Source organism: Acromyrmex echinatior, chromosome 18, assembly GCF_024713525.1.
Source record: "Acromyrmex echinatior isolate Ae372 chromosome 18, ASM2471352v2, whole genome shotgun sequence".
Taxonomy (NCBI): Eukaryota; Metazoa; Arthropoda; class Insecta; order Hymenoptera; family Formicidae; genus Acromyrmex; species Acromyrmex echinatior.
The window spans coordinates 7,739,576-7,755,798 of record NC_141869.1 but is presented as its reverse complement, the minus strand read 5'-3'; the positions used below and the strand labels follow the sequence as shown (position 1 = coordinate 7,755,798).

At 31.3% G+C, this 16,223-nt stretch overlaps 2 protein-coding genes across 8 annotated transcripts; one reads left to right on the top strand and one right to left on the bottom strand.

Annotated features, from left to right (window-relative positions):
* The first annotated feature begins 918 nt into the window (after positions 1-918).
* Positions 919-11,739, top strand: RN-tre (USP6 N-terminal like RN-tre). Of its 3 annotated transcripts, none has more exons than XM_011053877.2 (8): positions 919-1,206; positions 1,791-2,029; positions 2,117-2,440; positions 2,527-2,714; positions 3,197-3,357; positions 3,722-4,042; positions 4,621-4,756; positions 7,123-11,739. In XM_011053877.2, exons 2-8 carry the CDS (start codon positions 1,878-1,880, stop codon positions 7,563-7,565), a joined length of 1,725 nt encoding a protein of 574 aa, XP_011052179.1. In that variant the 5' UTR covers positions 919-1,206; positions 1,791-1,877; the 3' UTR covers positions 7,566-11,739. The 3 variants fall into 3 exon arrangements, with proteins under 3 accessions (XP_011052179.1, XP_011052178.1, XP_011052180.1); XM_011053876.2 differs by having other exon boundaries at positions 920-1,169; XM_011053878.2 differs by lacking the exon at positions 919-1,206 and adding an exon at positions 1,246-1,407.
* LOC105144765 (mitochondrial carrier homolog 2) lies at positions 11,729-15,700 on the bottom strand. 5 transcript variants are annotated; one of them, XM_011053885.2, is made up of 9 exons: positions 15,562-15,700; positions 15,046-15,123; positions 14,831-14,973; positions 14,637-14,721; positions 14,030-14,198; positions 13,834-13,965; positions 13,243-13,429; positions 13,035-13,102; positions 11,729-12,563 (listed from the first exon to the last, which is right to left on the bottom strand). In XM_011053885.2, exons 2-9 carry the CDS (start codon positions 15,053-15,055, stop codon positions 12,368-12,370), a joined length of 990 nt encoding a protein of 329 aa, XP_011052187.1. In that variant the 5' UTR covers positions 15,056-15,123; positions 15,562-15,700; the 3' UTR covers positions 11,729-12,367. The 5 variants fall into 5 exon arrangements, with proteins under 5 accessions (XP_011052187.1, XP_011052189.1, XP_011052186.1 ...); XM_011053887.2 differs by lacking the exon at positions 15,562-15,700 and having other exon boundaries at positions 13,243-13,426; positions 15,046-15,539; XM_011053884.2 differs by lacking the exon at positions 15,562-15,700 and having other exon boundaries at positions 15,046-15,538.
* Positions 15,701-16,223: the final 523 nt, after the last annotated feature.

Here is a 16,223-nt window from a genome sequence, read left to right as displayed (position 1 = left end):
ATGAAATTATCAGTATTTTAGTAAATTCATTCATTTTTATAATTTTCACCTCATTTCAAGATACAGAATTGATCCCTTGAACGCGATCAATGCTTGACAGGCAAAATGACCTCAAAATCTAATAAATAAATAATAAAGATTGAACTTTTTAAAAATACTGAGATGTAAAAACATACGCACGAGACGAAACATACACACCGAGAGATCTTTTAAAAATACTCAAAATACTCTTGCAGTGATCATATATGTGATGTATATTTCCATTTTTTCAACTGTACTTATACAATACATATTTTAGTGCACTTTATGCATTAACACTTCAACAACAAACAAAACTGGATTAGAATCTTGTCACGCTGCGATACTGATACTGACAGCACCACAGACAATATTCTAATCTAATTAGTAATTCAGGGTATCAAGATTCTAATCCAATTAGTAATTCAGGGTATCAATTATAAAACTTTATCCCTAGGATGAAAAGTGAAAAGTGAAAAATTTTGACCATTGAAGTTAATGGAGAAATTTTTCACTTTTCACTTTTCAAGCTAGGAAAAAAGTTTCATGATTGATATCCAGCAGGAAAATAAGCACCATGTGCTACAGGCTTTAAACTAAAAAGTACAAAAATTAAGCATTTGCACAATATTTTTTTTAATTTAAATAAACTATTTATAATTAAAAAATTGATTTACGATTTTACTTTATTTTTCCAAACCAAAGTACGTTTATATAAATACATGAGTTTGAAAATAGCCGCGTCTTCAAGATGGAGGCAAGTTTGCGCCGTTTGCGGTGGAGACTCTAATTTGTAAGATCTCTAGTTTGCGGTACTTTATAAATATAGTGACTTTAGGGACGGCTGATCACCCTATTTATAGGTACACTAATTGCAAGTGGGCGCGAGTTTGTATCACTGAATCACCGCTCGTGTCTTCCTCGAGGAATAGAGATAGAGACGAGCAACCAAGGAGTTCCAATGTTGTGTCGCGTGCTTTATCTACGCCTGGTTAGCGAAGAACCGAACAGATCCATTTTGCACTTGTCTATACACTCAGTCGCACATCGAGCTTAACCGCAACGGATCCGCTAGCGGTGCAAACGCGCCGATGTGACGATTTAATGGCGAAATCTGTTACGTTCCGGGCGCCACGGCCGAGGAGATACATGTAATCTTGCACGCAAGCATTTCTTTGGTGCTTTCCAGTAAGTGACACAGTGATCATGTTATCTTTGTTTAATATTAGCAAACAACATTGATTTACTGTGTTTCTTGCCGGACAAGCTCTACTTGTCCTATTTGTGTCATTTGACCCTAGAATCTTTTAAATAAGCGAAATGTAGTCTTCTAATAGAAACTGACACATAAACACATATTAATCTCGTCTATATATTGACAAAATCCAGGTGAATGTGTTTTATTAGATTGTGTTTATTATAGATCTGTTCTTTTTAATTGAACTTTTTGCTCAGGTCATCTTTTCCTTCAACTTGAAAAGATAAAGAAAGATAAACCATGTAAAAAAATTCAGTTAAAAAGAACCTGGTCTTGTGTCTCTTATACCAACATCCCTCTGTCCTTTATGTCAGTCATACACAGTCAAATAAATGTATCAAATATGGCATATGCAAATCACACATTCATATACACACATATATACATATACACACACACACACACACACACATAAATTTATTCCAATACTAGTTTTGTCACACCATTCCAATAAATTTGTATATATGTGACTTGTGTATTTGATAAGCTTGAATGTGTGTGGCTGGGCTTACAGATGAAGCTGCTCGGCTGGAGACTAGTAGAGAGATTTATTAATGAAACGGCATGCTTGTAAGAGTCTGGCCGCACATCGCCACGTGGGATGAATGAAGAAGAATTGTTGAAACGGTCTGCTGCAGAGCGTGATAGGATTTTCAGTTGCTATGATCGTGGTAGGGAGGGTGCTGAGATTGATCCTTGGGAGGATCCTGCTTACGAAGTTTATCACACTACAGATAGATATGGATTTATACAGTATGTACATATGTACTTAGAATTTGATCGTATACAAAGTATAACCTTATCTTTAATCACCTGAGATAATTGTTTCTTTTGTTACAGCGATAAGAGGTTACCACAGAAACGGGATGCATTTGAAGTCAAGTTGCACCACGTGGAGATGGAGAGACTGAAGAAATGGGAGAAAATGACGAAACAATGGGACAGTGCCTCGACAAAGGAAAAATTGCGCCGCAGAATATACAAAGGAATTCCTAACAGATTTCGTGGTCAAGTATGGACCCTACTTCTAGGAATAAAGAATCTGAAGAAGGAGCAGGCGGGCAAGTATGAAGAGATGTTACAGTTGGCTCGCCAATGGTCCACGGAAATACGACAAATTGATGCCGATGTTGCCAGACAATACAGAGATCATATTAATTATAGGTGTGATATTGTAGAAATTTATACATTTGTTCTTTATTATACGAGCTATGTATTTGAAAAAAGTTGAAAAATAATAATTTTTTTAGAGAGAGATATAGTATAAAACAAAGGTCTATGTTTTACGTACTGGCTGCCTACAGTATGTACAACATGGAGGTAGGATATTGCCAAGGAATGTCCGTGCTAGCCGGTCTGCTGCTGCTTTACATGGATGAGGAAGACGCTTTCTGGGGCCTTTCTGTGTTGCTTGCCGATCAAAAATACAGCATGCATGGTTGGATTTTTTTTTTATTTTAAAATAAAATTATTTAGTGACACATTTTTTAATGGCATATCATGCTCTCTTAAAAAAAAAAAAATATATATATATATATACACATATATATCAAAGGAATTTAAATTTTATTGTCTATAGGTTTTTGAATATGAATTAATATGTTAGAATAGAAAATTATCATTTAACAAAATTTATTTACGAGTTTCTACATATTAGGTGTTGGAATTAATTCGTAGCGTTTTACAAGTGATGGGAAGTACTTTCATTAATGTATTTTTTAATGCTCATGTGAAATAAATAACATTCTTTCATTAAAAAACGCCACGAATTAATTCCAACACCTAATAAATTAATCATATAAATAGAAAAAAAATACAATGTAAGCTTTAAATGTTAAAGGCTAATCATATTTATGAACCTCTGGACAAGATTAGCATTTATTGATATATTTAAGTCTTTATGTACAATACATTTTACAGGCTTTTACGTCGATGGATTTCCTAAATTAAATCGCTTCATAGAGCACCATGACAAGATAATGAACAAATGTTTGCCGAAACTAAAACGGAAAATGGATAAGTGTGGCTGCGATTCTATACTCTATGCGTTGAAGTGGTTCTTCGTTGTTTTTCAAGAGAGAGTAGGCTTTCTTCTTTATTTCTTCCTAGATTTGTATCTTTTAAAATGCATATCAATATTATTTTTTTAATTTCTCGTTTTGCTTATAGAGTTTTATGACGTTTTTCTGATATTTTACTTTCTATTATGTGTGATTTGTACTGACTATTTTAACGATTATTTCTAATATTAAACCATGACAATTCAGTTAAAATATTCTTATTGATGTACTGAATATAATTTGTAGGAAGTTTATAGTTTATAAAAAATCTCTTTGCTACATGTGATCAAAGATATGTGATTTATATAAATTATATAATTTTATATATAATATTAAAGTGGTTTTATAATATTAAGTATTAACAATGTTAATTTGTATTTTGTAGACTCCCGTTAGTCTCGGTCTCCGTATCTGGGACATATTTCTGTTGGACGGTGATCGCATGTTATCAGCAATGGCGTATACTGTTATGAAGCTGCATAAGCGCTATTTGATGCCAATGGAGAGTCTTGATGAATTTTGCAACTATCTACAGATTAAACTAGAGAAAGATTTTTGCTTTGATGACGACACCGTGATAAGTACGATGGAGCGCAGCATAGAAGAATTAAAGCGTGCCAAATTAGACTATCCAGGTGTTCCGTTGCCACACGAACTACCCCGTTATCCGTTTGGCACTTTCCAGGAGCCTACTTTTACCAGCAAGGTATTGCTAAAATCTTCTCATCCTTTAACTCTTTATTATATCTATTGTGCGTACTGGCACTAGATGCAATAGATACAATATTTATCATATCCCTTGAATATTGATAAAAATTCATGTACATGTATTTTCTTCATACCAATTGATCCATCTTATGCTGTCTATAAAAGTATTATGATACGATTATCAAAAAATTAATGGTTTACGAAATATTTAATAATATATTTTGCTTATAAATGTCTATTTATAAGCAAATTTTATTTCAATTCAAAGGTATTTCATTCATCTAAAAATTAAATTTTTTTTTCCCCAAAATAGAACATTACACAATGAAGAGAATTTTATTTCAATCTACTCAATAAATAATTGCCAATTTCGTTATTTTTGTTAAAAAAAAAGATGACGAGAGATATTGCATTATGTATTATATTACATTGGAGTTGTTATTTTACATGATAAATGTTATGATAATTGTGGAATCGCGAAATAATCTTATAATAATAAAAAAAAATCTCTATTAAATTACTGATATTCTTTCATGATAATTTTATTATATTGTGTATGTTTGTTACATTCATCAGGTTGGAAGGCGAAGCGAAGAGTTTAGCGAAGCTCAGCATGTGATGCGAGAATCAGTGGTGCAGCGCAGGGATATGACATTGATCGACGATGGTAGAGAGAGCACTACGCCTGTCGAGCCGACCAGTGGCCTTGGCGGTGAGTTTAGAGATAGCCACGATACATTACACAATAGCACAGACAGTACCACGTGCGTCGAACGCATCGAGTCTGAAGATGAGGATGACATCAACTCGAATGTCCGGATAACAGTTATCTACAACACTAGACTGTGAACGGAAAGTGCTTTATCGTGATAAATATCGCGACGCGAACAATTTTGCTCAATAAAATTTTGCTAGAGATTGAATATAGTTTGTAGAGAGCCCAGAGAAAGCTTTCATCATAATATTAAAGCGTAAGAAATATGTTATTTATAAGACATGTCATACAAAATGATTTATTTACAGTAGTTCTATGCAGGAATGATATTAATAGAATATTTTTTTATAATATTAAATGTCGCAGGTGGTATGTGTTAATCTGCACTGTTGCTTCAGAATTCAGATCATGCGATTAGGGAAGTAGTTGGGAAGAGATTTAAAAAAAATGTGTGTGTGTGTGAACACACACACACACACACACACACACACACACACACACACACACACACTTTAAATCTCTTCCTATATATAATATATATATATATATATGTGTATATACATGTTAGTTAAATTGAAAAACTATGTTCCACATATATATTTTAAGCACATGTTATACTTAGAAAATCGATAAATCTGAATATTCTATCTTTTCATATATGTGTTTATACTTAATAAACGTCTCAAAATTAACAAAACCAAGTCTTACATAATGAAACACAATACACTCTATCCATACATATAAATACCTGCATTTTTAGGAACACTTTTAACACAATTAATATTATTCATGCTGTTCAATTTCATTATTAATTTTTATTTATTTTATGTTAAAATTCCTTATATGTTATATGAAATAAAAGACATATTGCCCACAATTATTAAGTTATTATGAACCCTCGCAAAATACAATCGTCAATTTTCATCTTTCATTAATGCTTTGCATCATACTGAATAATTATAATTCGCTGTTTTATAAAATACTTGTGTTAATTTTTACTGTATAGATTAATTTTAACTTCGATTTTACTTTTTATGTGTATTTTTTTAGTTCTAAGAGTCAGAAAAAAAAGCAAATTAAACTGAGATTAAAGTTAATCTATACTGAAATAGTCATTCAAAAAATGAAACAGTCATTCAAAAATATTGATATCTATTTGTATATTAACTATAATGCGCAATAAACAAAATAATAACTTAACAAAATCAATTTAATGTTCGTGTGCTGTTTACATGTTTCGGCTCATTTTTAAGCCTGCATCAGAGTGTAGATGAAGATTGAGAACATAGATAAATATTGAAGCTTAGCATGCATCGTATTGCATACATCGACATAATAAAAAATTAGTCATGAGAAGTCAGTCCCCAAAATGCCATGCGAATATCATTTCTAGAAATTCCAGACGATTAAAAGATCGAGTGAAATATAATTCCAGATGCTATTGTTAATAAGATTACTGAACAGGGGAGGGAAGAGGAATGACAAGAAATTATAATTCCAAACGCGATGAAAGTAACTCATCATTGGCGTTGTAAGCGTCATCATAGAATGAATATAAACATGTAGAAATGTATAATCGCTAAGTGTCGTGATAAAAATGCAGTCATTGAAAACAGCTTTCAAAGCTGTTTTGTAACTTATAAAGAAATTCACTTGCATTCATTTTAATAGTTCTCACATTTTAATTTTGATGTGGCACTTTTTACCAACATTCTTATCGAAATTTAGCTATGTAAGTTATATCAATGACAATCTTCTTATCAAGAGACCGTTATTTATCTAAAGATGATTTTATTTTTGCAGTTCAGTTCATTGTTGAATTCTACTCGAAAGTTACAGTATCGCCTACGTCAACAGTACCTGAATAAACATTTGTTAAGATCAAAGTTATTGGAGATTGTTCCTCTTATTTTCATTTTTGTGTAAAAATAAATTCTTAATGCATCTTGGATGCGGTACTGTAACTTTCAAGTTCGATAACTCAATAAGTACTGATTTAAAAAACTCTATTAAAGTGTTTTGGAAAGCTCACGAGGTCAGCTATTAGATTTTGAAATAAAAAATAGGTGTTAAAAAAAAATCGATGTGCCCTTGATCTAACGCCACTCAAACAGATGTAATCAGTAAATAGATCTTTTTAAACTCTGCAACTTTTATTTGAATCATTTTTCTAAAAAATCTTTTGTTTTCGAGATATTTTTCATCGGTCCAGGACTTTTTACTTACTTTATATGTATGTGTATTATATATGTATATATGTGATATAAAATTTTTATATCACAATAATCATTGATGCATGTATATATGTATCCCACAACCGTACCACTCATCTTATCTCTCTAATGAAATCTCTCTGTTCGTAGGAAGTAAATTCTCCTTTGATCCGAGTCTCGATGAGGGCGCATCTCCCAACGGTTCTCGTCGGTCGTTAGCCGAGACGTCGGTGACGTCGACGGCCGATTTATCGGTATTCAGCTCGGTGACACGTTCCCAGGTCCTGGACAACAGTCTGGACACCCAGAGTAATATCTCGAATGGGAGCTCGGGCAGTGGCGGTCTGCCCACACCGCGGGCGACACCGCATCAGCCCAGCCCAGACGTAGTGCGAATTTACGTGCCATACACGTCGCCTACGTACACATCGTCGGCGGTGGCTTCTTACAAGGATGATCTACCGCGCACACTGCCCCGTTCCCTGGACACCAACAAGATTCGCATCCGCATCGATCCGGACCAAACGCCTATCGTTGAAAATCTAAAACCGTTCACACTCGAGAGTCCAGAAGTCGAGCTAGATTTGAAGTGAGTCGTTTGAGCTACATGCGAACGTGAAATCATAAATGATGTGCATACGATAGTTTGGTCCTGAAAGTCGCGCATTTTTTGTCAAGAGCGAGGGCAATATCATAAAGTCAAAATATTTGAGATATCTTTTTTTTTTAAGTGATCGATCGGATATTAGATATTAATGTCGCCAAATATGATTAATATCATTCTAATAACTAATTCTTAACATGTATTCAATGTATTTTCTTTTGCCTCTCTTGGGAAATAAAATAGCTCAAGTTTCGTATGTCAAATATATGTCGAAGACTTAATATTGAATAGAAAATTGCATAAATCTCAAAATATGATTCTAAACATTTTCAAAAATAATGCGCGATTTCTGGCATACCCTGTGTATGTATGTTTTGCGATAAATCGCGCGTACATAACAGAAGAAACAATGACAAATACGAAAGCTATTGCGTTAAATCTTAAGGAATTTCTTTATAGAAAACGTCAATTGATGAATTAAGATTTAGAAGTGAGAGAAAAATTACACAGTGTACCGTTTCTAGAATGTAATCTTAAATACTTATTAACTATGATATAATCTTTGATATCCGTTGTTCTTATAAATTAAATTTCAATTAAAAAAAAAGTTGTAAAGCTGTAAGAATTAATCTGTATCTCAATTTTAGAAAAGATCTATAAAAATCAATTACAACTTACGAAGGTTCAAAGAAATTGAAAATCTTAAATGTTTCAATTTAAAAGATGTTAAAAGCGAAATAGACTTTATAATATTCAATTTATGAAAATTGAAATGAACGAAGTATTGTCGCTGCATTTGGCCTAATTTAATTTCATGACATACGCATTGTACGCCACATAGTATTTTTCTAGACACAGTAGGAATAAACGAAGCAATGCATCCCTGACATTGATGCTTATGATAGAATTACGACAAAACAGAAAAAAGAATGCAATTCTGTCTCTTCACATAACATTACAATTTTAAGTGAAATAATAAGGCGAATGATAAAATATTTATGTATATATCAGTCTTTTCACATCAGATTATAAATTCATAAAAATAAAATAAAATTTAATAATTTTTAGAATTACGAAACAGTATTTCATTCCAATGTTAATATATTTCGAATACAATTATACTTATATATTTAAATTAATTCGAAAACAGCGAACACACTTGTGCAAAAATATACTATCATTAGAATGCACACAATCAAATACAGCTTCATTGGAATTTCTTTCAATATTATTATATTAATGACTTAGCTTACTGTATCTTATCAAACAATTTGCATGAAAAAAGGATTCTTATTTTCTATTCTATCGTAATCCTATTATTTGTTGGCATATTATTCTAGGGGACGATAGATAGTGCTACGTCTATTCATATTATGTCCGTAGGTCTCCTATATTTGTCACAGTCTTATTTACAATTATTTCGTTTTGATTTCTGAAAGAAAAAAGAACACTATTACAAAATATTGAGTTGCTATTAAGAATTAAAACGGATTCTGCTGTATATAAAATAAAGATGTATCTAGAGGCAAATTCATTTTTCTACTGTAAAGAATTGAGTTCCGTTAGATAAGCATCTATATACAATATATAATCGATAATATAAATTTCGATAAGCTTTAATATAACCGAATTTTGTAACGTAGTCATATAAGAAAATAGATTTGTCTCTGGATGTGAGTCCACTAAATATTTCTGATCAGCATCGTTTGTCACGTTTTTTGTTTACATTAAATTTACTACAGTAAAATTTCGATTTGACGATTGATTTTACGGTAACTGTATGCTGGTAAACGAATTAATAGAACAATAGTGGAGAAATATATGATGTATACTATTTATTTATATGCTCACGAGCTAATTATATCTGTCCTCAAGAAGGAAAATTACTCATACTATTAAGTATTATGCTGCCTTGGTAATATTGACATGTTTCTTTGTCAATCTCTTTCTTATTTTTTCATTTTTTTTTTGTAATTCATATGTTGTAAGAAAAATACTTCTGTATATATAAATAATATTTAACGAGTGAGATGGGAAAAAGGAAGACTATGTCAAAAAGCGAATGAAATTCCTCGGATGTAGTCATATTCAAACTTTTCGTCGTAGAATGTGAATACTGAACAGCTTCCGATTATTGTGCCGCACTGAAAGTATTTGTATTATTTGATTATGAGCCATCGCATTTGGATGTGTGCACTTCGATTTCAATTTCGCCAACATTCCTGAAAGCGCGCGCAATATCCTCGATGTACATAACCTTGTGGATAAAGAGTCTGAATAAAAAAAAAAGTTATCCCCATGCGTAAACGTGAACTCATCAAACAATTATTATATTTAATAATAGCGTAAGGAGCGATGTAGATTAAAAATAATATTAAATGTTGATCGTCCGAATCTTTATCACGTTAACACAAGAACAGGTTGATAGGATTAAAATCTTCTATCATAAGTTCCTCTGATTATTTTCGACGTGATTTATAACAATTATAACAATGGCTTATACTTTTGATTAGTTCAGCGAAAGAAAAGATTTCTCGACTGCAGAGAACGAAACATTACACTTCAGATTTATTCAGATACGATCTTTGTACGTTATATTTTTTTTTAACTAGACCGTTTAATAGAGACTAACTTTTATTGACATTATAAAATAATGCAATATATCTTGCCAGGCTATGACATAAATAATGTAATTAAAGGGAAACAGAGATTTGTATGATCAAATTGAAGATAAAATTTGCAAAATTATTTCAAGAAAGGAATAAATGCATAATTTATTAAAAGGGAATAAATAACAATTCTCCGTTTATTACTATGTAAGTATTGTTTACTACTATATTTGATAAATATTATTAGGCAGCAAGACTTTAACTATGGTCTTTATTTATTTATATTGTATTTGAGACGTAGAAAATATTAATTTGTAGAACAAAACTAATTAAAAATATAAAAATTTTCTGTGTGTAGCATATTGATAAACTCGAAAATTTCAAGCGTCTTTTCATGATCCCCTGACTTTCAAGGAAATAATCTATTTTTTGTTAGTCTAATTTTCCTCAGGACACTGCTCTACAAGTTAAACCTAAAATAAATAATTAAACAATTATTATAAAATGGTAATAATGTAAACGCATAAAAACTCTAATTTTCAAAACAAAAATTGACGTTATTTACATTGTTACCATTTTGTAATAACATTTTCCTAATATCTATTTTAAATTCAATCAGAGCACTGTTCTAAGGAAAAGAAAAAACTGCCAGGAAATAGCATACAATGACTTCTTTAGAAGTCATAGAATTATGGTAAAACTTGAAATTTCCAGGCCTGTCTTCAATGGCGCACACAGAAAAATTTAATAAGTTTCCTAATTAATAAATTTTATTAAAATAAATTTTTTCTATCTCTCTCGTTGTTGGTAAATAATAACGAAATAAAAACGAAAAGTGGGTTTTGAAAAAGTCAATTTTCAAAGATTGATTTTAGCCCTTCAGAGTGAATTGGGATAACAAAAAAAATTATTTATTACATGTCAGGATACTTTCTGTGTATTGCTAAAGTTTCATAATTTTCTGAATGTTCGAGTTGGGCCTTTCCTTGTAAGTCCAATTCTAAGAACTTCACGTTGTTTTTTCGTACAAACTATTAGTCTGTGGACTGCCATTTCGTAAGTACAGCTTTTATATGAATCAAATGTCACAACGTGACAACTCTAGTCTAGACAGCTTAAATAATCTGTGTATTGAACTATAAGAAATAGTAAAAAGATCTCAATTTTAAAATTTTTTATCATTTTCAGTATGAACTCCACAGACGTATATATTTTAATCTTAGAAAAGAATTTTTGAATCTGTAAATGAAGCAAAAAATAGTTGTTATACAAATATTAAATCGATTAGTTGATAATACAGATGGCTGTAGGATCCCCTTAACTGTCGGGAATGTTTAAAAAATCGTATGGACGCTGAACACCTTGTGCGTTTGTGCATGCGTGCGTGTATATACAGATGTAATGATTATAATACGACGAATGTAATATTCATCGAAATCTTATCAATTATCGAAGAGGGATAGAAAGGAAGCCACATTGTAAATCAATAATTAATTGTCGAAACAAAGTCTAATTGTCAATATAGCAAAAATATATATCTCACTTCTTTCAGCATCACTTTTTTTTATTACACAACTATTCGATGTGTTTGTTGTAATTTATTTATTTTTATTTACAAGTACTGTATCGCATATGTGATCTGAAGATGTAGGATCGATCAAGGTGATTATGTAAGCGCGGATGTATTATTTTTCTTAAAAATTAGATTAAAAATCATAACGTGCGCGCGCGCGCGCGTATGTGTGTGTGTGTGTGTGTGTGTTTTGTGTGGTAAGAAACATCTATTAAGTCATCTCATAGTCATTATAAATGCACATTGAGGATTTAATGAATGTTAACTTTCTCATTACAAAATATTGCAATGATACTTAATTATACGATTACCTTTCAACTACAATCATCTTGATTGATCCTAACTGGATTTGTCTTCTTTTTTCTATTATTTTGTATTGATAATGACTTTTGACCTTACAAGAATGTTTAATGCACGCAAATTCTTGTACGATCTTGCTATATAAATTCGTTGAAACCAAATTTTCTCTTTTTCCTTTTCCTTTTTATACGGTTATATCTATACACTGTATAAATAAATCGTCAAATAAACGATTGGTCGACACTTATTTGATTTATAACAAACTTATTTGGCTTTCAAACAGATTGATCTAGCTTACTTTAAGACTCATTACGAACTAGGCTGATAAAAGTTATTGCTCATAATTGGTATCAGCTTGCCATTCAGCAGCATTTGCGGCGGTCCAGTATAGTAACGCCATAACAGACTGCTGCCTCTCTTCAGCTGATTATGAGTCGACAGATGAGTCCAACAATGCAGCCAGTTCTTATAGATCGGCATGTGTGGTGGAAGACCAGCTATCAATCTTGAACAATTTTCACAAACAATTTTCATTAATTTTATCATGAAATATCAAATGTTTTTAACTCGATCAGTTTTACTTTATTTTGTGAAGGACAAAGTACTATCATGGCATTTACCTTTTGTAACTTCTAGACTACATTTATAATGTCTAACTTTTAGACTTATTCTAAAACGTTCTCTCTAAGGAAAATTTTATTCGAAATACATATATAGTATGTAATGTAGTATATTATATCAAATAAAATTTTCCTCGAATAGGACATTTTGAAATGTAGCCTTAAAGTATAAAACTTTTTATTCAAACTGTTTAGTATAAAATTATTTTTAAAGTATGAAGTGTGTATATATATTTATATATTTCTAAATCTCATAATTGTCAATTACTTAAGAAAATACATTTACAATAAGATATAAAAAAAGAAAAAATTATGTTAATCTTCAATGAACGTATTGGACATGAGATTTTACTTACCCGCAGTCATTTACTGCCATGCAGTGAGATACCACTAAGAACGGGTACATAACGGTTGTAGCTACAAACTGTACAAATATTTTATTTTAAACATGCTTAAACTTTACATATGAAATATGTAAGTTAATGTTAGTTCTGAAACACGTTGTGTAAAAAAAATACGTATCGGAGCACTTCTCTTTGAAAAATATTGAGGCTTTGGGCTTACTTTCATGGTTGATGCAGTGTATGGCTTCATTGCTGGCTCCTGTATAACGTAATTGTTTATAGCGTATGTAGAGATACCAGTTAAAACTATAACTGCAGCGCTTCCTATTATACGCGGTATCAATCCTGCGTAATAACCTAGGATCCCATTCTCCTTGTAAATTTCCAGGAACGAACCAAATAGACTACTAATGGTAAAAAACATGATAAATAAATTTTGTTGCGTTGACAAACGAATCGCCCAGAGAAGAATACAAATTTAACAAATTTTTCTAGAAAATTACATTCAAAATTTTCGATTCTCTTCAAAATTAACAAATACAAATGCGATTATATACATACTTTGTCTTTATTTCTTTATTTCATTTTATAAGTGCATATTATATATATAGAATCAGATTTTAGCATTAATTACTGAAATTTCGTAAAAAATTTTCAATATTATCTCTTATTAATCATTTCTCTTTCTATATCACGTATATTTTATAATTGAAGATCAAAAGATTTATATATACAATACACACATTCTTTTTCCTCTGGAAATCTAAAAAGATATGTCATTTATTATATATATATTTATATATATTTATACCTATATTTTGTCTCTCTACCCACAAATTGCGCCATCATCCTTAATGAAATGACTTCCAAAGGATGACTAACTATGATCGCGACTGTTCTACTGATCACATCCCTGATGATCTCATTCATGCATCTTTTACGTCTATAAACAAAAGAAATTATTAATTCACTATTCATATTTTTCTCCTTTCCCTTGATACACATACCTCACTGTCTCATCTTCATCGTCTTCATCCTCCTTCTGTTCCACTGAGTTCGACTGTAGATATTCTAAAGTCTTGTCACACGCTATTGTACTGACTGTATAGGAACATACCTTGGGTACTAAGCCTCTATAGCAGCCTGTAAAGCCATCCAAGCTCTTTATGTGTTTAACTGCAAGAAATAACATTTTGTGTTAAACAGAGAAGTATATAATAAAACAATATAATTTAAAGTAGAAAAAGGGATGCACCAGATAACCAGACAGGATTGTTGGAGGGGGGGAGGAGATATCTAATTTCTGGCAATATATTCAGCCTAAACTTTATATTGAAATGACATGTATGATAGGATTATCTAAAAATTTTTATTATCACTGATATGTTTTAGAAATATTATACTATATTTCTAAAAAATATATCAGTGATAATAAAAGTTTTTAAATATTTGTACCATCATACATGTCATTTCAATATAAAATGTTGGCCTGATATATTGTCAGAAATAAGATATCTGATAATCCTTCCTGAATGTCTAGTGCATCCATAGTAGAAAAGATAAAACAATCTCTTAAAAAATATTTCTTAAGTTTTAAATTAGAATTATACTAACTATATGTAAAAGCATTCGGTAGTTTCAATGCAGGCTTTCCAAACAATGTTACAGTTGGTTTGGGTGGAATAGGCTCGTATCCGATCTAAGTAATAAAACAAATATATGACTGTTTTTCTTTAGATAACAATATTACATCAGTGTATATATATTGTTTGTATCAAAATTCTTAACCGGCAGAGATACATCTTTACCTGAATCAAAACCTTAGCATATTCAATAGGATAGGAGATTGCATTTACTAAAATGCGACCAGCTATATCAGACCACAAGATCTCCGTGTCTTTCGAGGTATGCTTTGGAGGCATTCTTAGCAAATTCCTAGGTTTTCTTTTTTCTGAAGGGAACATATGTATTATATAAAATCAATAGAAGTTTAGTCAGGAATTTTCATCTTATAAAAACGTACCAATTCTCATTGTTTAAGATCACAAATTGATATTACAATTTCTTTTCTCCCACCTACTTCCTCACGAAACTCTGTGCGCTAGCAGAAGAGACAACTATTGACGCGACTTTTAAAAACAATCGGAATTAGTGTTGCCGCGATACTCTCGTCTATTTTTTATTACAAATCATCGAGTGTCCCTTTCACCGTCATTACGGTGCTTGTTTCCCCGCGAACACTTCTGTTCCTTAACACTCCGTATATGAGATCGAGTTCCGATCGAGAAATAAACGTTTGAGAATAAATGTTAAGAATACACTGTTTATTTCAAATCTTGATAAAAATATACTCAATCGATGTGTTTTAATGTAAAAATTAAGATTCGACAAGAAAAAATGCTGCTCTGTTTCGTGAACTGAGATATTAATAAATGACTATTAAGGTTAAGAAATTTGTCACAGCCACAAAATATTGCAATATGAACATATAAACCATAGATGGTACAGACACGAAGATGTCAAATTCAATTGCACATACCATTCACAACGGCCTGTTCCTAGTAATTTTTCACTGTTTCACCAATGACATTATATTACGTCTGTCGCGTTGCATGTACTTTTTGCATTCAGCATCTTCGCTTTCTCTCTTTTTAAAATAAAAAATTCTGAGATTTAAAAAAACGCGAATGTAACGTATACTATAGTATTAAAAATATTGTACTATAATATACTATAGTATTTGTCTAATTTTTCATTTCTTTATTTTCTTTTCAAGAATAGATGCTCTGGAATCCTATTCTTATATATGTATGTATATAATACATGTAATATACAATATTTTATTTGGAATTAAAAATCTGTTTTACCGACATCGATCGTTCAGCCATCGTTTCAAGCATTCCCTTAACCCTTAACCTCCAACTTCTAAAAACTACTACAAATATTCAGATCAAGGTTATTGGCCAACCGATGCGCCCTGTAATTTGTAAGAAAATCTCTCGTTAAACTATTTTTCGACTTACCTTGCTGCTCTGTCACATTATTTTCACTTCTCACAGCTTTATCGAACTGAGTTTGCACAAGTTTATTGTGACGAAAAAACATGATAACTCGGATAGTTTCTCGCTCTTGAGTAGAACTTTTTTTATGTCTGTTATACCAATGTAGATTAATTTAATTCAAGAATTACAAAAAAGTCTA